The sequence below is a fragment of the Drosophila hydei genome, unplaced genomic scaffold, assembly GCF_003285905.1.
Source record: "Drosophila hydei strain 15085-1641.00,03,60 unplaced genomic scaffold, DhydRS2 tig00000172-arrow-pilon, whole genome shotgun sequence".
NCBI classification, from domain to species: Eukaryota; Metazoa; Arthropoda; class Insecta; order Diptera; family Drosophilidae; genus Drosophila; species Drosophila hydei.
In genome coordinates this window covers 3,486,207-3,512,242 of record NW_022045682.1, presented here as the reverse complement: position 1 = coordinate 3,512,242, position 26,036 = coordinate 3,486,207, and the positions used below count along the sequence as shown (strand labels likewise).

General features: G+C 41.1%; 1 protein-coding gene across 1 annotated transcript in view; it reads right to left on the bottom strand.

Annotated features, from left to right (window-relative positions):
* Window positions 1–642: 642 nt before the first annotated feature.
* The window catches only part of LOC111595847 (protein sax-3), a 55,417-nt gene continuing 30,023 nt past the window's right edge, over window positions 643–26,036 (bottom strand). The window contains exons 2-14 of the mRNA XM_023309757.2: window positions 23,653–23,843; window positions 21,794–21,896; window positions 18,281–18,583; window positions 18,062–18,202; window positions 15,920–16,051; window positions 14,900–15,837; window positions 14,712–14,831; window positions 14,214–14,640; window positions 10,351–10,446; window positions 10,031–10,277; window positions 9,570–9,733; window positions 5,988–6,252; window positions 643–2,020 (exon numbers count right to left, since the gene is read on the bottom strand). Of these exons, the coding sequence (XP_023165525.2) occupies window positions 955–2,020; window positions 5,988–6,252; window positions 9,570–9,733; window positions 10,031–10,277; window positions 10,351–10,446; window positions 14,214–14,640; window positions 14,712–14,831; window positions 14,900–15,837; window positions 15,920–16,051; window positions 18,062–18,202; window positions 18,281–18,583; window positions 21,794–21,896; window positions 23,653–23,843 (4,193 nt within the window). The 3' untranslated portion in view covers window positions 643–954. The remainder of the gene's footprint in view (window positions 2,021–5,987; window positions 6,253–9,569; window positions 9,734–10,030; window positions 10,278–10,350; window positions 10,447–14,213; window positions 14,641–14,711; window positions 14,832–14,899; window positions 15,838–15,919; window positions 16,052–18,061; window positions 18,203–18,280; window positions 18,584–21,793; window positions 21,897–23,652; window positions 23,844–26,036) is intronic.

Below are 26,036 nucleotides of genomic sequence, written 5' to 3'. Positions count from 1 at the left end.
TAGATATTGGCACTTCTTACCAAGTCAGCTTTATATATGAGTAGTTAGTTCGAACGAAACCTTTGAGAGTAATTTGTTTACTTCCTTTGAAATTAACAGCTTTTTTAACTCAGAAATGCTCTCAGTCTTAGTCACATTAAAGAAGTTTAGTTGTAACAATATTCCTATAAATCATACCAAATATATTTCGTAGTAAACAGTCGCAGTTGGGCTCAAGCGTGTTAGTTAACTGATTAAGAAAGAACAGGAGATACACAAAAGCTTTTAAAATTTTCAAACTTAATTGACAACGAGCAAGCTTTACGTCTAAATAAAGCTTGAACTCAAAAGATAAGTAAGTCTTCATATGAGCTTTAAGCTGTTTGGTAGGTTAAACCATTTACAAAGCGAAAGCTCACGGAGAAAAAAGCTCATTGATAAGAGAATTGTTTGAAGAGCTTTTATATGATTTGCTGTTTTGCTATTTTAAGCAACTGAAAGCACATTAAAGCTTAACCAAGAATAACTGAATAGATAGAGAAAACAATTTTAATATGAAAGCTTAAGAGTTCGCTATGAATTGCAAATTTCTTGCCAACTTTCGAGCATGAGCTACTTAAAGCTTTTGCTTAATCATACTGATTTAAGTAAAAATTAGGCTTTTTCAGCTGAGAAATTTATAGATAAAGAGCATAGTTCACTTCACTTTGCTTTTTACAGCTTAAGTTAAAAGCTCAATCATTTTACTCCTATTCCTTCACTTAACTTTATGCATTCAGCTAACCAACACGCATGAAGTCAACGTTTTTTTAGCACTGTTTAGAGTCAGTCACTGTCCACTTCGTTTGCTTACTCAAAGTTCTCAGCGCCGCCGTTGTTGAAGCGCTCGCACCAAGCAAGCAGCTCACGCACCTCTCTGGCGTGCAGCTGCTCCTGCAGCTGCGCCGGCGACTGGCTGCTGGCCGTGGCCAGGGGTCAGACATTGTGGCAGGGCTGTTGGCTGCTGCTGCCGCTGCCGGAGTTGCTCAACAAGCTGCGCTCGCTGGCCACGCTGCCAGGCGCATAGATCAGCTCGGCGGCCTCCTTGGCCAGCGGCTCCTCCACGTGAGCCTTGCGATTGGAGCGTGTGCTCTGCGCCCGCCAAGACTGCGAATCGAGTGGCAGCTGCTGCGGCAGATGCTGCTGCTGCGGCTGCTGCTGCTGCGGCACCAATGGCAGCAACTGTTGCTGCTGCTGCGAGGGCTGCTGCTGATCGTCGACCTTCACATAGAGACGCTCCATATCGTCCAGATCCCCATCGGCTGTATGATACAGCGCCTGATCGTCCTCGTGCGACATCAACATGGCCATGGGCGAAGGCGAGCCGCCGCAGCCGGAGTCAGCCAAGCCATTGTAGCAGAACGAGGAGCCATCCAAATCGAGCAGGTTCTGCTGATGACTCTTGGCCAGAGGCTGATCCTGCACCTTGAAGCGTGCGCTGTCCCTGCCAATGCTGCAGCCATGTGGCAGCTGCTGTCGCCGCACGCTCGCCGTCAAGTTCAACTGTTGCTGCTGCTGCTGCTGATGTGTGTTGGGTGCCGCTTCATAGGTATGGCAATTGCTCAGCTTGTTCTCTGTGATGTGCATGTGCATATGCTTGTCCTTTGGATAATAATATTGATCGGAGTAGACAGAGCGTGCGCCAGCCGTGTTGCTGGGATAGATCTCGCCCGTGGTGGACATTTGCTGATAGATGTTGGCGCTGGAGTGTGGTTGCAGCTGCAACTGTTGCTGCTGCTGCTGCTGCTGCTGTTGTTGCTGTTGGTAATGCGGATGCATGGGTCGCTGCATGCCATAGGAGTTCGGGCCTGGACGCTGCTGATAACGTGGCTGCTGCTGCTGCTGGTGTTGCTGCTGCTGCTGCTGACCGGGATTGAGTATGACGGAGGTGGCATAGGGTGCGGGAGATGCATTGCCATGACGTCCATACTCGCTGGGCGCCTTGCCAAAGCTGGACACCTCCGCATAGTCGGTGGGTATATTCGAGTACTCGCCCACGTAGCTGCAAATGAAGAGATAAAAACAAAAAAAGAACATTTATTGCCCGTCGCTTGTTTATTACAATATTCCCTCAGAGAGTGACAGAGGGAGAGGGGGAAGTAGAAACATTTTTCGGTTATAAATTTGTCGGTTCGTTTCGGATTTTTGGACTGCCTGCGCTTGAGGTTGAGAATTTATGGCGTGCGGTCGCCATACGTAGCGGAAATTTGCATTTCGCCTCAGTGCGGAAGCCCAGTTCCCAGGCAGCGGGCGCGTGCTCATGTGTAAAAATGGAATTTATTTCGGATTTAACATTTTACATATTCACACCTGAACAACTGCCCAGTTCCCCAGGCCAACTACTCTACAAAGCTGCAGCTGTAGTTGGAGTTGGAGCTGGAGCTGGAGAAGCTCTAAGCAGCAGATAATGCTTATCATCAACTGCAGCTGGGCAAAGCAGCTGAACGCGACTCACGCACTCACCTAAATTAGCAGAGCAAAATACATCAACAAAAAGAATTGAAAGGCGTCAGTGATTGACTTGAATATACCCTGTAAAAAAAGCTGTAGCTGCATGTGATTTCTGCAAAATTATTTCAAGTAAAAATACTTTTGAAAATATAAATTTTATGTCTTTCAGAAGTCAAGTACTTGAACTCTTACTCTTAGCTCTTGGAGTTCTTGAAATATGTGAGGTTAAAAATTTAATTTATTACATAAAATTTTTGAGTTATATAAGCTTTAAAGCTGTTGAAAGCTCAGAACCTATTCTTGAAAATCCAAGTTACAAAGGCAAATCTTTTAAATATTTCTAAGGCTCTATCAGTCCAGTTAACCTTTCAACAACTTCTACAGGTGACAAAAAAAATCCAGGTGAACACAATTTTTAACATTATTTTCGTATTTAAATACTGAAAGCGGATTAAATAGCAGCGAGCGGTAAGAGTGAGACGAGCGAGTGTGCAAAACGAGCCCGAGTCGAGCTAAAAGCTGACTAAAATATGTATGCAAATACATACATATATATATATACATATATATATAGCGTATTGATGGAGTCGCCATGGTGCAGTCGAGGTGGAAGTACAAACAAAAAAAAAACACTTTGGTGCGTGCATTTCAAAATACGCTTTTAATGCCCTTAATGAGTTTTCATTTGGCGAAGGGAAATGTCTGTGCGCTGAATGAATCCTTTGTGCCAGACCAACAAAAAAGGTAAAACTGACTGGGGTCAGCGTTAAATGTCAATGAAAACTATGTGCAAAAAATAACTGCACGAGCATAAGTAGTTTAAATAGCGTTTACATTGCAAATGTGCAAAATATATACTTATTATTGAATTGGAAGGGATTAATTGGGCAAAAAATTGAGAATCAAAATTATATTTAATAAGCTGAATTTGAATTGAAATTGAAATTTAATCAAGCAAAAATGTTCAGATGCAGGTGCTGCAGCGTTGCCACCTGCTTGTGTTGTATAGAGCTTAAGCATAGGGCAGTTGCTGGTATTATCAGAATTAAAAATCATTATATATTAAATTTATTTACGAATATTTATATAGTAAAATAATTTATTTTTAATGGAAATTGTTAGGAAAAAGAATTGTAAATTCTGAATAGTCATTGCCACATGGTTTTGCAATGTTCGTTTGTGTTGGAAATGGTGATAATAATTATATTCACATTTGTGATGATATATATTGATAAATATTCAACAATTTTAGACTTAAAATTAATAACAAAATATACACAAAAATTTAAAATATATTTAGAAATTTTTTAAATTTTAAATATAATTATTATATATTTGTATTTCGAAATAAATATTTAAAATATTAAATTCCATTTAAGAATAGTATTTTGTATATAGAAGCATTAATATATCTGAGTGGGTTTCGTTATCAGATATATTAATACAGTTCTGATAACTGGAATATTTAATGATGCTACAAGACTCTTAACGCACGCTTAAAACTGCATTAAAATTGAGCCCAAACGAATGCATTCGTTTTTTTTTCTCGCTGCACATATGACACTCATTAAAGTGTGATTACTTTTATATTGTTATTGTTATTGTTATTGTTATTATTATTGCGCTTGTTATTGTTGTTGTTATTGCGTGTTTGTTGCAATTATTATTAATATATTTGCGCGCATTTTCAATTTGTGTTTTTAATGTCTAATTAAGTGTGCGAAAATAATTTTAATTATGTCGCTGCAGATATTCAGATCATATATATATATATATGCACGGTAGTTGGAAATGCAAATTGCATTTAAATTATGGATAAATCGAGATTCATATAAATTTATATTTATTTCATTTTGTCGTTACATTTATTTCTCATTTTTATTTGTATTTTATTGATATTTGGTGCGGCGTTGCTGCTCTTCAGCTTTTTACGCTTGATTGGCATTTAATTGCCTTTCAGCGGACAGCTGTGATTTTTGCCAGTCGCCGTGGACTTATTACAATCCACTCTCGATTCCCGAAAGTTATGCGAATCTAAAAGCGCACTTTAAAATAATTTAAAGTCTATTTTGTTAGTGGCCACGTCAATTATGTAATTGCATTAAATCTGGGAGCGCTGCAATGCGTGAAATTGGCCACAAATAAATAACAATTACGGCTTTTTCGGCAGCGAATCAGCGAGAAATTAAACAAATCTACAAAATGCAAACAATTATTTTATGCCTTCTGATTGCCAGACAAATAAATTAGCCACGCCTGCCGTTGTGCCAGCTGCCATTCTACAAATAATATTTTCAGCTTTGATTAACCATTCCACTAGAGCCGCAAATGATTTATACGAAATGTAAACGAAAAAACATGAAAAAAAGAATATTAAAACAATTTGACCAAAACATATTTTGGGCAGGCCAAACAAAATATTTGCACTCGCTTAACTTGCTTAAATTAAGCGAAATTTAACAAAAAATATTATGAATTTTTTTGTTATAAAGTTTCTATAAAGATTCATAAAAAGTTAATTATGAATCCATTTTTCTCTAATTAAAACAATTCCTACTTCAGCCATCAATTCTAGTTAGCTAGCAACTAAGCTGGACTCTTCTAAACCTTAGCAGACAGCAACTTAAAGCCGTTAAGTCTTAAAGCTAGACAAATGTATATGTTGTGTAGGTAGCACAAACTGCTGCTCGACACTCCAATAATTACATTTGTGCCAAGCGGCGGGGGCGAGCTGGCTGAAAACTATGCAGCCAATGTGAACTGTCCGCCGAGAGCTGTTCGCCAGGGAGCTGTCCACTTGCTGCTGCAAAAATCAACATAAATAGCGCGGCAACATCTCCATTTCTAACTTGATTTTTGCTGGCCCGGCGCCGCCTGCTAAAAAGCGAAAACAAAAATCTACCAAAAAGTTAGGTGTGGACTATGCTCGACTAGGAAATACCCTGAGTGGCAATAAGCAAAAATTTCAATATTTTTTAACTGTGTAGAAAATCTATAAATTTATCGATTTTACAAAATATCGATAAAGTATATTTTCTTGTGATTGTGTTAATAATTAGAATCATATCATCATATTTATTTTTATAGATTTTCTTAAAATTCGATAAATTGTAAAAATTTTATATTTGCGCTTAACAGACAATTGGAAAAATGAACTTAATCGATAAGCTTATCGATTTCACCTAAGGAACATTGCCTCGCTCGGTCTACCAATATTATGCCAGCATAATTACAGCTTGGTGGATGTCTTCATCTCAGTATATAATATCGCTCTTCCCTCATTCAATACACCCACTGTGTCCACTGTGGCAGTGGCCACAGGGTATTACAAAAGTTGTGTAAAAAAAATTGTTTTTGCGACGCGCCAGAAAAATGCAATTTCACAGTTTGGTGAATTTTTATTGTCGTCGCTTTGAGTGGGTCCCCAGTTAAATTTCCTATTTCCCTTTCTATATTTTTTCGTGCGCTTACTCTAGGTGGGGGCGTGTCTACCTATGTAACTATGTGGAAAAACTTACCGCTGATGATTGCGTTCGCCGGCATGTCCATGAATATCATCGATGCCGCCTGTGTTGCCGCTGCTGGTGGTGGCGCCGCCTGAGCCGGCACCGCTGGCACCACAGACGGGCGCATAGTCGGCAATGTGATCCTTCTGCATGTCGAGGGTATCGCCACTGGGCGAAGTGCGCCAGACCATGCCTCCCGTGGAGGCATCCAGCCAGTAGCCGTTGCCATTGCGCGTCGATAGGCTCGGCATTTTAAGCACGTCACTCGTGTGACTGCCTGCAGGTGAGAGAGAGAGGCAGAGTGTGAGTGAGAGCAATTAAATGTTTTGCTACAAATTGTGTGAGCCAAATAAATTGTTGCCCTAAATGAACAAGCAGAACAAAGGTGGAGACAAGCGCTGTGTCTGTTTCTTTGCCTGTTCCCAAAAACCAATTCGCAAATGTGCCAAAACAATTTGAGCCTTGTTTTATAGAAAAATTTGTATACGACTTAAATATTATTGCTTTAAAACAGCGAAATATGGCAAATTCTAAAAACATATTAAATATAGTTTAAATATCTTCAGAGAATTTGTGGAAACTTTAAATTTAAGAAGTAAAAAAAAAATAATAATAAACAAAATTTTGAAGCCATGCAAAAAATCTGGCTATAGCCAAATTGCAACTATTTTTGTAGCTATTTTCAATTTTTTAAATTTCTAGCTAATATTTTAAGCTTACAAAAAAGCTTAAATTTGATGTAAATAATATCAAATTTTTTACAAAATATATATTATATATATTTGACAGCTCAATGTACAAATAAATATTTATCATAAAAAATAATAATCATTCAGCGTTTTTTACTTATTCTTTCATTTCTGCCATATCTGATATTTAAAAATTCATTTTATATGCTTAAAAAATGTTTCGAATTTATAATTGAAATATATTTTACAGCTTAATGCCGAATTGTAATTACTATATTTTCCTAGCTTATTTTACTAATTATTTAGAATTTCTAGCAAACATTTTAAAGCTTAAAAAGTAGGCGAAAGTGTCCTTTTCGTTTGGCTTATGGGATTTCAATGCAGTGCTATAAATTCAGCGCATTAAAAATAATATTATGCCAAGGGCAGGCACAGGGGGGCGTATGCGCAATTTACCCTATTGTCACAGCACACGCACACACACACACACGGCACACAGTGGAAAATCAAATAAATTATTGTCAATTTTCCAGTTGGCGCTTGTGCAAAAATGTGTTGCATACTTTCGAGCAGCTCAAATAAAGTAAAAGAGGAAAAAAAGTATTGCATAAAAAATGCAGCAATTAAACTGTCCCCGGGTTATAACTGCGCATCAAGCGAGTATTTTATGGCGCCTGTTGTTGAGTGGGGCGCAGGGGCTGAGGTTGGCAGTTGAGTTGCTGGGGCGCGGCCTTCATTGTCTACAGCTGGCCAGGTGAGCTTTGCGCTTTTTGCTGCTTAGTTTATTGCAACTGGCGCCCGATGAATATGCAATGCGCGCCTTTTTTTTAGCATTGGGTTTTTTCGTGCTCTGCGGCTTGCTGAACAATGCCAAAGTTGAAAGGCAATGTGGTAGTTGTTGCTGCCGCGACAGCTAAAAACCAAATCACAACTATATTGTAAACTAGTGTAAACTATGGAAATTGAAAATAATAGCCAACAGCTTTTACGGGCTTGTTCTTAATGCGCTTTCGCTGCGAACGCGCTGCAGAAGTTCTTTTTCTTTTTTTGAAAGGGCTTTCATAAATATTTTAAGCTCCATTTCATGATGACTATATGTTGGATAAATATAGGAAGAGGTGTAGTAAAAGTAGTAGGAATGAGTAGTAGTGGTTGTAGGAGTAAAAGTAGATGTAAGAGTAGTAGTAGTAGCATTGGGATGTCGTAGTAGTAGTAGAAGTCGCTACTAATAGTAGTAATTGCAAGCTATCAACTGCTAGTAATAAAAGTAGTACAATGTTATATAGTACTAGTAATAGTAGTAGCAGGTCGTAACAGTAGTAGTATATAGTAGAAGCAATAGTAGTAGCAGTAAGTAGTAGTAGTAGATAGTAGAAGCAATAGTAGTAGCAGTAAGTAGTAGTAGTAGATAGTAAAAGCAATAGTAGTAGCAGTAAGTAGTAGAAAAGCAATAGTAGTAGGTAGTGATAGTAGAAATGGTAGCAGTAGTAGTAGTAGTATTAAATATAGTAGTAGGTAGAAATAGTAGTAGGTTGAAATAGTAGACCATAATATTAATTGGAGTAGTAGTGGGTTGTTATATAGTGGTAGTAAAAATTGTAGTAGGAAGTAGAAGCAATAGTAGTAGGTCGTAAAAACAATAGTAGGTAGAAATAGTAGTAGACTATAATATTTGTTGTGGAGTAGTAGGTAATTATAATATAGTGGTCGTACTAGTAGTAGACATTAATAGTAGTAGGTAGTAATAGTTAGTAGTAGGTCATCTTAGTAGTAGTCTTAGTAGTGGAGGTAGTCACAGTGGAGCTTTTAACAATAGTATGAATATGAAAAGCGTAGTATTAATACTGTTAAGGAAGTAGTATTTCATGGTAGTAGCTGCAATAGTAGTAGCAGCAATAGTGGCAAATATAGTAGTAGCAACAATAGTAGTAGCAGCAGTAGTGGCAAATATAGTAGTAGCAACAATAGTAGTAGCAGCAATAGTGGCAAAAATAGTAGTAGCAACAATAGTAGTAGCAGCAATAGTAGTAGCAGCAATAGTAGCAGCTGTTCAGCCACTAGAATAGGAGTAGCTCTCTAGCCACCAGAATAGCAGTAGCTTTCCAGTCACTTTATAGTAGTAACTACATCAAGTAACTACAATTTTTGGTGAGTTATTCAAAGTTCTTCCCTAGCCATTGATTTGCTGCTCAATATGCAGCATCTTTCACCTCAGCACGTGCCATTTGTATACCCGAATTCGAATTGGAATTGCATCTTCCATTTGCGTAACTATTTAATTTGCCACTGCCCTTGTTTATTGCGTAGTGCCACAAGCCAGAGAGCTGCGTTTAGTGTGCAGCCAGCTAAACGGAAAGCCCAAGCACCAGTTGCCACATTCAAAACGGGCGCCGCATGCCTCTCATGCAACCAGGCAGCCTCTCGGCATGCTCGTAATGCTGCTAATTTCAATTAGACCACAAGGTCTGCCCTCAAATGCAAGTGTTGAACATGCCAGGGACACACACGCACACGCTCACACACTCAACTTGTTGGTTAATAATGCACACAGAACTAAATGCATAATTGCAACCGACTAGGGCAAAGCTGACGAGAGGGAGGAGGGACTAGGGAGTAGGGAGTTCCTCTCCGGCGTAGGACGTCACGTGCAAAATGTTAATTTCTATTATGCGCCCGGCACGAAAATTTTGTGCTGCCTGCTAAAATATTTATTCGCACCTATTTTGTTGTGCGCCTGTGTGTGGGTCGCGCACAATGGAAAATTAGTGTTATTTATACATGCAAATCTCTCCGTGTGTGTGGGAATGCAAAAAGTCTGGCTAGGAAGGAAGCGCCACTAGCTGAACGCAACGGATGCAGCTCGGATGTGGCCGCCTCCGCCTCCGCTACGCCGTCTCGTACTCACCTCGCATGGTATTTAGCGCCGACTGCTTCATCATCATGTGCTTGCGCTTAACAAAGACCATGGCCCCAAAGGACAACATCATGATGGCCAATATGGCGCCCAGGAGTATTATGAACCAAGGCTGTGTCAGCACATCGTTCACGTGATCCTGATTGATGGGATAGCTGTAGATGAAATGAAATATAAAACTCAAATAAATATCTATGTGAAATTATGCTTAATTAAACGATCTGGCAACGCTTAATTGTCGTATGCGCTTATTAAGTTGGCTGCACTTATTAAGTTGGCTGCGCCTGAGTAGGGCGAGGTTAGGAAGGAGATCATATCGCTTGGCTTCTATAAGCTTTGCATAGTTTTTTCTGTAAGCAACATAGAGCTCTACAGTAGAGCTTCGCTTTAAGGAACACACAGTTCGTCATGCCTAGCTTTCACTGTAATTGCAGCAAACATCTTCAACTTACCGCTGATTGATAAACGGATCTAGTCGCTTCGTTATGGGATCCAGCCGCAATGTAGCGGGCACGCAGTACGGTCCAATGCCTGCATTATTGCCCGCTGCCACGCCCACCGTATACATAACGCCCTCCGTTAGGTTGGCCAACACCAAAGTGGGCGAAGCAGCATCAATAGTGACATTTGTCAAAATGCGCGAGAAATTGTGAGCCGTATCAATGCCACGCACAATGACGTGATAGTAGAGCAAGATACCTGCAGTTGGGGTTAGGCAGAAGAGAAGGGTCAATGAGAGGTGCAAGGGGGTTAGAGCGAGGGTTATACATACCATGCTCTTGCTTCAGCTCGGGCGCCTTCCATTTCAAGAAGACCGCAGAGGCATTTAGCAGTATGGCCTCCATGCCAAATGGCGCCTCGTTGGGCACTAAAACGAGGAAGAAAAAAGTGAAAGATGAGTTCGGCAGGGTTAGGCGGGTTTCCTGGGGTTTTTGGGTCTACGTTTGGTTTGAAATGCGTTTTTGATTGTTGTGCCAGCTGCTCTAATGAGTCGCGGCTGCCACTGCTCTAATTAATTGCCATTTAGTGGGTTTAGCACTTGGGCGCAGTTCCGGGTAGACAAGCCCATTGGGTGCCAGACAGAGACAGCGACAGCTAGAGAGAGGGTTATATTTTTAGATGGCTACACAGTGGCTGCAACTCATGCTGTGGCACACTCCAAAAGCTCATCTTCATTTGTTTATTTATTTCCTGCTCCTCCGTCTGAGGCAATTTCTTTAAATAAACACACGTGCGAAGCAACGCAACGACATCGTCTCTAAATAGGCGACTGTCTAGGTAGATATATATATATATGGGGTTAGGTGTACTTAGGAGCGTGTTGCTGCGATTCCTCTTTTATTTTGCGTGCTTCGCTTTGTTGCTGCCACATTTTCCTGCTGCGACATGCTAAAGTGCTCGTCAGGCTTTTTGTCTATGGGGGCTTTGCCTTGCTTTCCTCTTTCTGATTTTGTATTTTCTTTGCTTTTATTTTCTATTCTTTGCTATTCTTTTCTTGTCTCTTGTTGTTAGCCGTGTCTGATGACGCGCTTAACACGTAGCTGCCATTGTGTGGCATACACGACCTCGGGGCAATTGTAGCCAAGGCAGCAGCACAAAAAATGTGTTGCACATCACATTTGAGAAACCAATTGGAAAATTGCAATCGAAACGACGCTTTCCACTGGCTGCTTCCACTCATTTGCCAGCCTCGCAGTACCCAAGCTGTATTAAGGCAGCTCAGGTCTGAGTGGCTCAGCACTCGACCCTAAATGCTCTGCTGTTTACACTGGCAAATTGGCAGCAATACTACTAAACAGTGTTGTAAAACACTCGTGAGCTCTAAGTGGTATATAGTTCTCTAGTTCATTCATTGCTTAGCTTTTGCAGCTGCATTTCGTGCGGCTTGAGTTTATAGATATATCACGAAATGCCAAGTAGAAAATTTATTCTAATGTTTTTATTTTTGTTTTGTTTTTTTTTTCTGTTTGCTTTCTTTGACTACTCCACTTTTATTTTGCTATATATAGATATTTCGCATACTCATATTTTATTTTATAGTTCCAATTTTCTGGAAAAATGGGTTCTAATATTTTTATATTTAATTATTTTTTTTTCTTTTGTTTTAGCTGTATATAAATATAGCTTATACCGTATTTTATTTTATAGCTTCAATTTTCTAGAAGCTTATTTTACTTTCCAATTAAAGGAAATGCCTAGTCGAAAATGTATTCTAATATTTTTATATTTAATTTTTTTCTTTTGTTAGCTATATATTAATATAGCTTGTTCCATTATTTTATAGTTTCAATTTTCTAAAAGCTTTTATTTTCCAATGGAAATATCAGAAAAATGGGTTCTAATATTTTTATATTAAATTATCTTTTTTTCTTTGACTAATCCACTTTTGTTTAGTTCCCAATTGATACTGTTTCCTAAGCATTACCTTCAGAATTATCTTAAAAATATGTTTAAAAATTTTAAACACACTTAAAATTTTTAATTAAATTTTATCTTAGTTTAAATAATTTTATTTAAACTTTTAAATTCTTAAATCTTATTTTCTAATTTTTTTTACACAATTTCTCTGTTGCAGCGCATTCCTTAGTCGTCCTAAACCTGTCTTCTAACACTCCCCAGTTATTTTTTTTTTTATTTTTTTGCTTATCCTTTATTTGCCCAGTTCCGCTCTGACTGTGGGGGACTTGTGCCAAATGCTTCCTGTGTGGATTCTTGGCTGCACCCACCTCCCACGTCCTACTCTAAGCCAAACAAGCTCTAACAAACGCGCATCAAAATTGCATGGCAAGGCGCTGCAACACTTTGTGGAGACACCAAAGAGGCAGCTTCGTCTGCAGGCAGCAATAATTGTTGTTTATCTTTACACAATTGCGTTGGCAATTTCTTTGAGCTGTTGTTGTTGTTGTTGGGAAACGCGCAGGTGGAAATGTGATGCATACGAAATGAGTTTTGATTTGGTTAGCTTCCACGCAACTGCAGCTACTCGCAGACAGAGGGCGCTTTGCCGCTGACATTTGTGCATTTTGTATTGCAGCCGAGCGTTTGTTGACTTATTTGCGGCACTGTTGCCGTGTTTGCCTTTGCTTGACATTTGCTTGGCTCTCTCTCTATTTTTGTATTTAATTATTTCGTAAAAAGTCGTCTCATTGCGCGCTCTTTTGAAGTTTTTCGGGTGATAAAATGCAGCGATAAACCTGTCTGCAAAGTTTCGCTGAAGTCTTTGCATTTTTGCAGCTCAAGCGCCTAGATAGCAGCAGCGGGTGAGAGCTGAATGGAATTTTTTTGGACAGTCTTATCGACTGCAGCTGGAGCAAAAGCGCAGCTGCAGGACATGTGTCTTAGTTAAGCGAAGTTCACAGCAAAATCAGCTCGACGAAATTCGCCAAGTTTGCGCTTAGATATGTCGAACTTAGCTGTGATAGCTGAACAATTAAGCTAGGCAAAGAGAGTGAGCTTAAAAGGCTTGAAATGGCCAATAGTTGTGCCTTAAGAACAGAACGTGTGTGGGCTGAAGGCTCTAGATATAGCGAAGACTCCACGGAGAGACAGATCAATATTCTAATAGACAACTGCTTTAGACTGATTGCAATGCATAGTTTCTATAGGCTAATATAATATGTCTATAGGCTAATATAATATATCAAAGCAAGTCCAATCATCTCTACCTTAAAGTCCATAGTCCATAGAGACAAGCAGAGCTCTTAGCTAGGGACTCTATCTAGCGTAAAGTTTTAGCTTCTCCGTGCTCTCTTTGTCAGTCCTGTCAGTCCTTGCTGCATTGACTGTTTAGCTGCCCAAACATTATTCTTCACTAATCCAGAACTCGTTTCCTATTGTTTCCCTTACCTCGCTGGTCTTTGTTCCAGAGGTTTTTTCATTTATTCCTTCTAAGTTCGCGAAGACCCCTCCTACCACATCGCTTATCGATTCAGTGCGGCACAAATTTCTCCGCAAGTAGTTTCTCTGCGCTAGCATTTAAAACTTTAGCTGAAAAACATTGTAATTGCAAGGCATAGCTAGCTGTAGACGACATTCTGGGTACGCACATGTCGAGTCATTGAGCGCATTCTTTCACCTGCGACACATGTAAATCGTCACATCAGGTATTCAATACGGATGAATGGCGTCACGTGTGCTCAAGCCCCGAGCCCTTTTTCTTTGCCTAAACATTCCGCATGATTCGCTTTTTGCAGTGCTCAATGATTGACATACTTTTTATTTGCCATATCCGAAAGGAGCTCGGCCTTTTTTATGCGCGGCCCGAAATTATATGGGATTAGGGGACCCGCATCGGCAGCTGAGGCCAAGCACAGGGATGAGCGAGGAAGAGTGAGGTCCTGGCTTGGCATTTATGTAACGCATTTTCCTTTTTAGCGCTCATATCCCTTTATTGTATTACGCTATTGTTGCAATGCGAGCTGCTAGCCCCAACCCCTGGGCTGCATTTGTCACATGGCAGCAACCCCCGCGAGGCAGAGGGTTGCTCGCTGCCTGTGCTGGCATTTATATGGTTAGCTGAGTTTCGGGCTGCGATTTAGCTGGTTCATTAGACAACTGCATGGACTCTTTGCCACGCATAAATAATACATCAAAGCAGCCAAAGGCTGCGCCCACCAACTGACATCAAGTACTCACCATCTTCGAGGGTGCGGGCAAGGCGCGAATTCGAAGGTTTGCCCTCGACGGATTTGTAGAATGGCACAATGAAAAATTCATAGAGCGTATACTGCACGAGTCCTGTCAGCGTGCAGGACGAAGCGCCGCCGCCATTCAATATGGTTAGCATGCGATATTTGCTGCTGTACGCGCTTTGGATTTGACTCTGCGACTGTGCCTGAGCCTGAGCCTGTGCCTCGTGGCCATCCATCGCATCACGTTTGCCGGCAGCGGCAATATTTGGTTTTGTCGAAATCAAAGCCGATGCCGACGCCGACGCCGACACCGCGGCGGACGTGGAGGAGGCCAGCAACGGATTGGCATTGGCTGTAAGCGAGTTTGTTATTGGATTTGGTAGCTGGCGCGCATAGATGTAGAAGCCCTCGACGTATTTGCCATTGATGATCTGCATAAGCAAACAAAGTGTATTAGCTCTGGAGAGTACTGGAGTGGCCGGCTGCAGCTCTCGACTCTTACCTGCCAAGTGAGCTTCATGCTGGTCGAGTCCACAGCGCTCGCATTGGTCAGCTCGACCACATCGCCGGACAAGAGGCTGGCGCGTGCCTCGCTCAGATCCAAGCCGCTGTTGAAGTAACGCTGCGAATCGAAAAGATTTTTAAGTTAAGCTAGCTCCAGGCTCAAGCTCCCTACGCTAGGCTACTCACCGTGCCCACGGCTATGGGCTCCGACATGGGGCTGGGCAGCGATAAGCCATGCGAGTTCTCAGCGCGTATCAGGAAGAAGTAATTCACGCCCGCCACGAGGCCCAGCTGGGTATAGGTGGTGTTCTGTATGCGTGTGCCGACGGCCACCCAGCCGTCGGTTTCATTCTTGCCAAACATCTCGACGACGTAGCCGACCAGGCTAGACGCGCCCACTTTGTTGCTGCGCGTCCAGCTGAGGGTGACCGAATCGTCGCCTTTCTCCACCAGCTGCGGCTTGCCAGGCGGACCCGGATAGGTGGATAGCTCTGCTGCACGATAGAACTTGATGTTCGGATTGGTGGGCGTGTCCAGGCGCAGATAGCCGCTCCACGATGATTTGCCATTGCGATTGCTGGCGACGCAGGTGTACAAGCCCTCATCCTCATGGCGCTGCAGGTCCGAAATGGTCAGTGTGCCGGCCTCGGAGAGATTGCGACGCTCGTGCTCCTGCACATCGATGGGTATGCCATCCAGGTACCAGGATATCTGTGGAGCTGGTGTGCCCAGCGTGCGACAAGGCAGCACCACAATTGACTTAACGGGCAGCGTCTGGTTGACCGGACCCTGTTCTATGATGGGCGGCGGCAGCTCGAACTGGGTGTCCACAGTGACAACAGTGCGACTGCTGACGCTGCCGACGGCATTGAGCGCATTGCAGACGACCACCTTGCCGGAGTCCTCGCGGGCGAAGCGCGCTATCGCGAGCACCGAACGACCTTCGGGCGTGACGCTGACCTCCAGGCGACCATCGCGATAGCCGGGCAGCAACAATGAGCTGTTGCCCTCGACGGACCAGTATAAGGTGGGGCGAGGATGTCCGCTGGCCTGGCACTCGAACAGCACTTCATCGCCGATCTCCACCAGCTGGTTCTTGGGGCGTGTAATAAACTTGGGCGGCGCTGCGGAAGTGAACAAAGCAAACAGCGGATTGGTTGCGGGCTAAGCGTTGGGGGTGACCAGTTTGTGGGGCAATTAACTTACCGTGCACGGTGAGTATGCCCGTGGCTGTAATTGAGCCGACCGCATTGTCCGCCTCACAGCTGTACTCGCCCATGTCCTCCAGCGTGACGTCGTCCAGCTTCAGACTGCGGTCCTCAAGTATATGCACGCGACCTGTGCAGAGAGAGGGGGGTAGAGGCAGCGAGGGAGAGACATGTGAGAGCAAGTCAAAAACGAGCAACTTAGTCGGACGTCTTCTTCTACTTCGTTAGTAGTTCAAGTAGCGTAAAAATGGCCAAGACTGGCAGCCGAGGAGTTCAAATAACCGCAGCAAACTAAGCCAAAGCTGGCGGGGGCAGCGGCCGAGCCAGGGTCGGATATACACATTGAGCAGCTAGCTTTGTGGTTGTGTCTTACAATAAAAGATAGACGAGAGCTGCAACAAAAGGCAGCGACTAGTGTGATGGATATCGAAGTGCTAATACCCTGTAATCTAAGGCTATGTGGCACATGTAGAGTTGTCCTGAATCTATAATTCTCGCAGCTGTTTCGGGTCTTACTCAAACTACCCTCAATACATGGCTAAAAACTTGCTTTCTTTTCGCTTGGTTGACTGACTGCGAAGTAGGTTTTAAATGTTGTTGTTGTTGTTGTTGTTGTTGTTGTTGCTCCTTCAGTGGCCACTGTGCCAATTGTTTGCTTAACAAAAGTTTCGCCCACTTTTCCTCTATCTCTGGCAACTTCAAGTCTCGTCTGAGCTGACGGAATGTGTTTTTGCCGTATTTTCTTTTACGGCTTTTGGCTGCGAGGGCAGTTTAAAGAAGCGTAACTAGCTCGCAGAGGGGAGACAGACTAAGTGTATGTGTGCGAGCTGCGAGCATTTCCTAACACAGCTTTTTACCCTGGTTAGTTGCACTCTTTGGGGGGGAAAGTGCGTCCCTGTCTGAAGGACAACATTGCAACAGTCGAGTGTTGTGCAAGCAAAATTGTTGATTGCTGCCAACAGAGATTGGCAATTAACGGAATTAAAAGTTACAGTTGTGTTTACACACGGCAGGGGGACGAGGCGTGGGGCGTGGCATATCCCATCCACAACCACAATCGCACTAACAACAACAACTAACTAACTGTTCGTATAGGTGTTTATCACACTGAGAGAAATGGCTTGGCAGAGCTGAGCAAGGATGTGACTTAGCTAGTGTAAGATGGTATGAATAGCAGAGAGCAGCATTAGAGAAGTTATTGCGTTAAACAAATGTACATATTGAAGCGAGTCTAAATAGAGTTTGAGGCATGTTTTGATGGCTTAAGAGACAGAGATTAATGCTGGAAATTTGAGCTGGAAATGGGCATTTGCTTGAGGGAGAGAAGCTAGTGAGAAGTTCTTAGAAGTTTGCTATGATTCAATCGAAGTTATTTTATTAATGAAATGTTTAAATTAAGATGACTAAAGAGAGTTTGAGACAATTTTTGATGGCTTAAGATTCAGAGATTAATGCTGTAGATTTGAGCTGGAAATGGGCATTTGCTTGAGGGAGAGAAACTAGTGAGAAGTTCTTAGAAGTTTGCTATGATTCAGTCGAAGTTATTTTATTAATGAAATGTGTAAATTAAGATGACTGTAAAGAGAGTTTTAGACAAGTTTTGATGGCTTAAGATTCAGAGATCAATGCTGTAGATTTCAGCTGGAAATGGGCATTTGCTTGAGGAGGAGAAGCTAGTGAGAAGTTCTTAGAAGTTTGCTATGTTTCAGTCGAAGTTATTTTATTAATGAAATGTCCAAATTAAGATGACTCTAAGGAGAGTCTTAGACAAGTTTTGATGGCTGTAAATTTGAGCTGAAAGTGGGCATTTGCTTGAGGGAAAGATCATATACGAATGTGGGATAATTTCAGGCATCAGCTTCTAGCTTTCAGATACACATTTCCTTACATTTCTCTCAGTGTAGCTCAGCAAATGCTGTTGCAATGTAAACATGAAATGCCACAGGCCAAAGTAACCGCATAAAACAAACTTTTTTTTCGAACTGTGACAGTTGCCTTTATCAAAACTGCTCGCCCAATGCAAATATGGCAAAGTAAAAGCTGAAATTTCATTTGAAATGAAACTAAATTCCGCTTAATTGACTCGGCCAAGGGGCGGCCTTAGATATAATAATAATATAGAGCTGTGCAGATGACTTACGTAGTGGCATGTTGCCGGCGGAGGCTGTGCGACGCCAAAGGACATCCGGCAGGGGATCGCCGCCAATGCGACACTGGAAAACAACGGAGCTGCCCACTACAGCTGTCTGGTTCTGCGGGCCGCGTATGAGAAAGGGACGCACTGCAAGCGAGAGAGAGAGATGGAGAGAGAGAGCGTAAAGTAGGGGCAGCTTCTTTGGACACGAGTCTCTACACTTACCGTGCACCTTGAGAGAAGCGGTGCTCGACTCGCGAGTGCCGACGACATTCTTGACCACACACTGGTATCTGCCATCATCCGACTGACGGGCATCCTGTATGGCCAGATTACCGCCATCGACGATGCGTATCCGCTTGTTGCCTCCACCGGCGCCATTGCCACTCAGATTCAGAGTTTGTCCGTTCTTGCGCCAGGAGATTTGCGGTTCCGGTGAGCCACGCGGTGCACCGCATTCCATCAGCGCTACCTCGCCCTGGGCCACTCGCGTGTTTTGCGGTTCCAGTCGAAATTCATCGCGCAGAACTGTAAATAGAATAGCAGAGAAAACGAGAGAATTTTGTAACGGGTACGGGTTAAGCTTTGATTGATTCAATATTAATAACTCCACTTTGGGGCAGGGTAACGGACAGCAGCTTCAGAGACAAACATCCTGCAGCATTTGCTTTATCCCTTCTTCATACTTAATGCCGTCTGCCATTTGAAATCTACCCCGCACTCGCCCACCTGCTTGCGCTCAATACGCCAATAAAACCTTGATAATGATGTGCAGTCCAGACTTTGAGCTGCTGCTGCTGCTGCTGCTGCCGTTGCTACTTCGACTGCAGCTGCAATATTAATAAGCTTTGGCATTTGCAATGCGTATTTTCCTGCTGTTATTTCTTTTTACGTATTTTACAAACAGAAATTGCAAAATTGATAACCAAGGAGTAAGCATGACTTGCAAATATCCTGCCGAGCATATTGAGTGGTATCTCAAGTGTTATGGAAACTAAAGAAGATTGTAAGCCATAGCTCTTAGATGAAAGACCATAGAGCTGTCAGTTCGCTGAGTCGAAAGCTAGATATAAACTAGATAAATAGCCAAAGCTTAAGCTCTTATCTTGTCTCACTTTTATCTGTCGCAGTAAAAAGTTTTTCCTTCCATATTTAGGTCAATCAGATCGGAAATTTCTAAGAGTAAGCCTTGGTAGATGCTTGACTAATAGCAATCTTAGGGAACCCTTTGGCTTCTCTCTGGAAAATACCTTGTTTTTCAAGCTTAGGCCACCTAGATGTTAGATTTCCGATGTATCTTACAATATAATTCTCCCTCAGCTATAGTCTTTCAGGTTCTTTATATATTCCTTTAAATGAAAATATTCCTCAGCGCAAATTCTTTCTTTTGAAAGATTAGGAAAACTTTTTTCGTTCCATATTTAGGTCAATTAGATCGGAAATTTCTAAGGGTAAGCCTTGGTAGAAGCTTGACGAATGGAAATCTTAAAGAAACCTTTTGCTTCTCTCTGGAAAACACCTTGTTTTTCAAGCTTGGGCCACCTAGATGTCAGATTTGCGATGTATCTTTAACAACATAATTCTCCCTCAGCTATAGCCTTTCAGGTCCTGTATTATATTTTCCTTTAAATGAAAATATTCCTGAGCGCAAATTCTTCCTTTTGAAAGATTAGGAAAACTTTTTCGTTCCATATTTAGGTCAACATGATTCTCTCTCAGCTATAGTCTTTCAGGTTCTTTATTATGTATTCCTTTAAATGAAAATATTCCTGAGCGCAAATTCTTTCTTTTGAAAGATTAGGAAAACTTTTTTCGTTCCATATTTAGGTCAATTAGATCGGAAATTTCTAAGGGTAAACCTTGTTAGAAGCTTGACGAATGTAAATCTTAGGAAAACCTTTTGCTTCTCTCTGGAAAATGCCTTGCTTAGGCCAGCTAGATGTTAGATTTCCGATGTATCTCTAACATGATTCTCCCGCAGCAAAAGTCGCTTAGATTATTTATTCTATATACGTTTAATAAAAATATTCCTAAGCTTAAATTCCTCCGTTGCCTTTCAACTGTTGCCTATAATCCCAACAAAACAAAAGCTGAATCTGGGAAAGACTAGACTAAGGCATATATAAAGGCAGTGCAGCCTAGATCTTTGTTTTTCTTGCAGAGCTTTGCCCATTTCATTACACCCCATTCCATGCCATTGCCATATACAGGGTATTTAAATGGAGAATAACAAAATGTAAAATACGAAATGCGAAATGTGAAATGCAGAATGTGAAATGCAAAATGCAAAATGCAAAATGCACTTCAATAAACGCATAATGCGCTTCAGTGGACGCCAAAGGCAACACAGAAAGCAGCTACGCAAACTAAATGCGAGCTTAACAAACCAATCCAGCATTGAATCCAAGTGGACCGTGCAATGTTGTTAAAGATAAACAATTGTTAGCCAGGTGAAGACTATTAAATGCGAATGCGAATGCTGAAGGCTCTTTTCAAGCGAGGCTCGAGGACTGCAGAAATTGAAATCCTTTGCTCGACTGCGGCTACGCAATATTAATTAATCTGCTTGGGAACAGCCCTTGGCAACGCAGCGCAAAGCAGCCCCAAAAATAAACAGCGAACGTGCCGCCCTCTCCTGTTGCTAATCGCTCCATCTGCTGTTGCTCTGGATATCAATTACAAAACATTTTTGCGAACTGCAAACTGCGAACTGCTTTATTTTATTAATTAGAAAGCAATGCAAGTGCATGGCGTGCCGCGTCTACCAGCAACAGCAACAGCAACAGCAACTTGCAACTGGTCATGCAATGCACTTGCAGAAGGGTTGGCCAGGCTGGCCGCAAGTTCATTAGCTGTAAATGTGCAACGTCAATCGATCAACGTCATTGAGCCGATTTTTTGGTCTTATGCCTATATGAAGTTACATGTGGCTAACGCTAAAAATAACTATTAAAAATATTGCTAGCAACTGAAGCATGTCGGAGTACGAGCCATAGCAGCTTGCCAGCTATTTAAAGACTAGTTGTCACATAGGAAAACCTCACTTTAATGAAATAGCAAACCTTAACTTACATGGGTTTTCTATGAAAATTTTGATATAAGCTGTAGAAGGCTTGAAAATTAGTTTCGTAAAAAGTTTTTTAGGATTTGCCTTAGATTGTAGCTGATATGGTGATAAATGTATGGTTAAATGTGCCCCGTACTTTCCTCTGCTAAAATAATTTAACAAATACTATAACTTATTTTCTTTATATGAAAGTTTTTCATTTGAATCAATGCACCTTTCCCTAAATATTCAGTATTTAGTTAGTGTAAACCTATCTTAACTAAAACTGCAACTCTTAAATGACATGAGATTTGCGTAAAATTTTATATATACGCTCTACAAAGCTTCTCTCTAAATTTTAAAAAACTTTTGTAACAATATATCTAAAACTTTAGAAGATACAAAGATTTTTGTGTGCTAAATTGTAGCAAGTTTCTATATTTTTTTTTAATTTATCAAGTCTTATAAAAGAGCTCCTTCCCTCATTCGAACTTTCCAGCTACCAAATAAATTGATAAATACACTATAATCTATAACTAATCACGGCCTAACCTATGCCCATTAAAAAACAACCCTTAAATCACACATAATTTAGCCGAAATTTACAGAAAATATAGAGCAACATCTAAAATTGACTTGTACAAAAGTTCTTAAGCCGATTGACTAAAAGTTCTTGACTTATAGATACTTACATGCGACTTGCAACGTTGCATTCCTGGAACGTGCGACGCCGAATTCGTTCTTTGCCTGGCACCAGTACGTGCCCGCATCGCTCTCCCTGCGCGAGTGTATGACCTGGAAGGAGAGTGAGAGAAAGAGTGTGTTTTAGATTAGATACTTTAGAGAAGATATGTGTAATATGATGGCGAGTAGTTAGAAGCTTAAGAGCGACACGTGTCGGTGCAAAGATCAAAAACGAAATGCGCTCAGCCAAAAATCAAATAAAACTCTGGACCCAAAATTCAACTGCTGACCAAACGAGTCCACTCGACGTATACGCAATTTAATTTAATTAAAAAAAGACAACAAGAGTAGACAACCCTCTGCGGAGAGGGTCGTGTCTGTGTGCGTTTGTGCCTTAATCACTTGGCCTCTTCAGTTTTAATTGGCAACAAACTGTAAGCCGGCCGACAAGTCACTTAGGATTGGGGCACGGCTCCAAAAATGCCATTGAAAACAATAAAAATTAACTGGGGGTAGGAAGAGGCAACTCTTCTCGAGTTTCCGGGTTCTGTTCAGCTCGAGATATGTAGCCTGATGATTTTTAATGATAATGATGCCCGCCCCCCGCTCACACGCTGCCCACTCGACACTGGCGTCCAGAATATTGCAACCCATTCGTCAAAACAATAATTTGAACAAATTTAACAAAAACTCAATTCAAAGCGCGCTCAACTCGAAATAATTCGTTAAATTCCATTAAAATGGAAAATAGAAGCCAGAAAAAAATAACAATAAATTTTATATCAAATACATTTTTGTTGCATTTAATGAAAATCAACTGAGCGGGGGGTATACAAAAATGTAATATAAACAAAGCCGAAGCGGGGCAAAAAAATGAAGGAAAACTGGCAAAAATTGCAGCGCAGGGGGTGAGTGGGTGCTTAGCAGAGGGTGACTGCGCCCAACCCCCATCGCCTGCCCCTGCACCAAGACTCGTTAGCTTGAATTGTGAAATGTGCACGCACCAGGCGGAAAGGGGAGGAGAATGTGAAAAGACGTAGAGATGACAAATGAAGCGATATTTAAATGCAGTGCGAAATCGTTTAGATGAATACTGAAGACACTTTCAATACTAAGAATAAAAAATATTAAAAAAATACTAACATTGTTTTCAACATATTTCTGAGAATATTTTTAGAACATTTTTTTTCAATAAATTTCTTTAATACAGTATAAATATTTTTCCAGTATTCTAAAACATTTTTGTATATATAAAAAGTTTTTTTTAAAAATCCTAATTAAATAAATATTAAAATAAACAAATTCTTAAATTTTGAAAATATTCTTATATAATTATTTCTGAGTTTAAATCGAATATATTGATCACTAAGCGCCTTTCAATATTTCTAGATGTTTTGAAACATTTTAAATTTGAAATATTTTTGAAAAAATAAATCAAAATTATTCAAAAACTATTCTACCTGAACTACATTTGAGTCAAGACTTCTTTCATATATGGCTTCCACCCTATCCTAAGTTAAACCTCTAGAAAAGTCTTCGATATTTCCTCGCTTCCCTTTTCCGCCCCTTCTCTCTGATGTAATTCCATCTCTAACACAGAGCAACAAGAGTTCTTCAGCCTAGACTGTTTGGCAGGCCTGAAAGGGGGGCATTTTGATGTCCATGCCCTTCATATCTCTTGTTATTATTACGAGCTGTCTGCACTCTGTTTTACTTGCCGATCGAAATGCAACGAATCGGAAGCGCATAAAATAATATGAGCAACATTTCTGATGCACAAATGTTGCGATTCCCAAGAAACAAAGAAACGAGAGAAATCGAGTTGGGGCAGCTGGAAAGTCTGCTAATGATAGACTTTAAGACTTACCTTCAGAAAGAATAAACCGCCCGCGGGTAACATTATGCGATGCGAGCCCTCGTCCGTCTTCAGTTCGCGTCCATCCTTGAACCATTGAATCGAAGGAGTTGGATTGCCCTCGGCTTTACAGTTGAACGTAAATGGGCCATTCTTAGGGACCGTCGTATCCATGGGATGCTCGATGATATGTGGATTTTCACCTGATGAAAAGAAAAAAATTGAAAAATTAAAAAAGGCAAGGAAAACAGCAAAATTCTTTGTAGTTTCTTTGACAACATAGAAGTTTTTTTATTTTATCCTAATACCACCCAGAGACTTAAGATTTAACATGTGTGCCTGATCTTAAGTGGTTTCCTCTAGGGACAGGTCATATATCGTTGTTCCCTTAACAAGTTTTGTCACTTAAGCAATTAAGGCGCCATTAGGAGTTCCTATGAAGTACGAGTCGCAGTCGCCCCCCATCAGGCACCTAAAATTATGTTAAGGAGCAATGAAATCTAGTTGAATGAAATTCACTTGAATTTTGGTCCACCCCACAAATTCAATTAACTCCAAGAAAATATTTGCTCGCCCACGGTGCAGACGGAGAGAGCGAGACAGCAACAGAGAGAGAGACTAAACATAAATTTACAAGCATGTCGATAAGGATGAAACAAAGGACAACGCTAGATAAACTTTATTAAAAGCGGCAGCCAAAAACAACAGCAAGTATAAGAATGTCCAGCGAAATGGAGAACCGACTGAAATGTAATTACAAAAAGCGCTTAAAGGTGAAAATTTATGTATGTGTGGGAGAAAATGGAAAATGGAGATGGCAGATGCTGCACGCTGGATGCTTGATACTGGATAGTAACATCATTCGGCCGGAAATTAAGTTCTGCAGATTTATTGAAAGCGGATAGTAATGAGAGCTGAGCGACAGAGAACGATGATTGAAACGATATTACAGTTAGAGAGCGCATAGTACATAAATATAAACTAAAGCGAGCGTATAAGAGTTTAAGGCCAAAGCTTGCTTGAACAACAACAAAAACAATGCACAAGAGAATGTGCAAAATAAGAGAAAGAAAATATAACGGCATATATATGGCGCATGCAAATCAAATCAAATCAGAGCGAGCCATTGTTATCACTATGAAAAATCACTATTCAGTGAATTTTCTGTGAGCCATTTCTCAAATGCCTCCTACCAAGAGAAATGGAGAGAGTGCGAGTGAGAGTGAGTGAGCGCACCTTGGTAAATTTGTCAATTGCTTTTGTGCTCGGCCAGCAGCAGCACCAACAGCAGCCTTTTGTGTGCTCCACGCTTTGTTTGATGCAATGCTTTGGCCATTGTCTCTCTTCACTCTCACTCACTCACACTCTCCCTCCCTTTCTCTCGCTGTGTGTGCATTGCGTGTCCCTTTATTGTTGTTGTAGCTGCTGCTGTCAAGGCGACAGCGCTTGCTAATTTAAATGATGAAATGCCTGAAGAGACGAGTTGAATATAAAGTAAATGTCAGCTGAATAACGCTACCTTTCTCTTCCTCTCATAAAGCTCTGCACTGCGGTAGCACTGATTATTCAAAAATTCACCAAGCAAGCAGAGAGAGCAGAGAGCAGTTTGTATTTTTTGTATTTTTCAAAACTCTATTTTATTAGTTCATACTAACTAAAATTCTTTGTTGCTAAAAAAAATATTTATTTAAGCAAAAATATGTTGCTGGCAAAATCAACACAAGCACGCAAAGGAAAAATAAAAACAATTTATGCAATTTTAACACATGAACAAAAAGGTAGAGAATTCAAGTAAAGCAAACTTTTATAAGCTTTACAGCAGCCAAACTACAAAAACAACTGTAAATCAAGTATAAATTTACAACAAGAATTTCTACGGCAAAGTCAGAAAGACGAAAGCTTTTTCTTTGCTGTTGTGCATGAACTTCTAAAAATACCAAATATAAGTATAAGCAATGTTGACTGTTGAATACGCTACTGAATTGATAACAATGATTTTGCGCAAGTAGCGAACTCCCGTCCTTTTCTATGCGAGTCAAAAATTGCAATGTACGAGAAGCCGCAATAACTTTGATGCGCTGCTTCTCGTTTGCTATCAAGCTACACATGCAGCACTGAGTAGATGAAAGAGAGTGTAAGTGTGAGAGCAAGCAGCAAAGGAAGACTTTGCACTTAATTACGCTCATTTGGTGTACGCACTTTACACTTGTGTGCGTGCGTGCTGTTTCATGTGTGTGCAAATGCATTTGTTTGTGTGGGTGGCAATTTATGCATATGAAATAATGTAAAAGAAGTCTGTGTAAATAAACAGCAAAGTGCTGCCGGCGTTGAAATCATACAAGCGAACATACACCTAAGCAAACAGACACACACACGTACACGCACACAGAAACTTT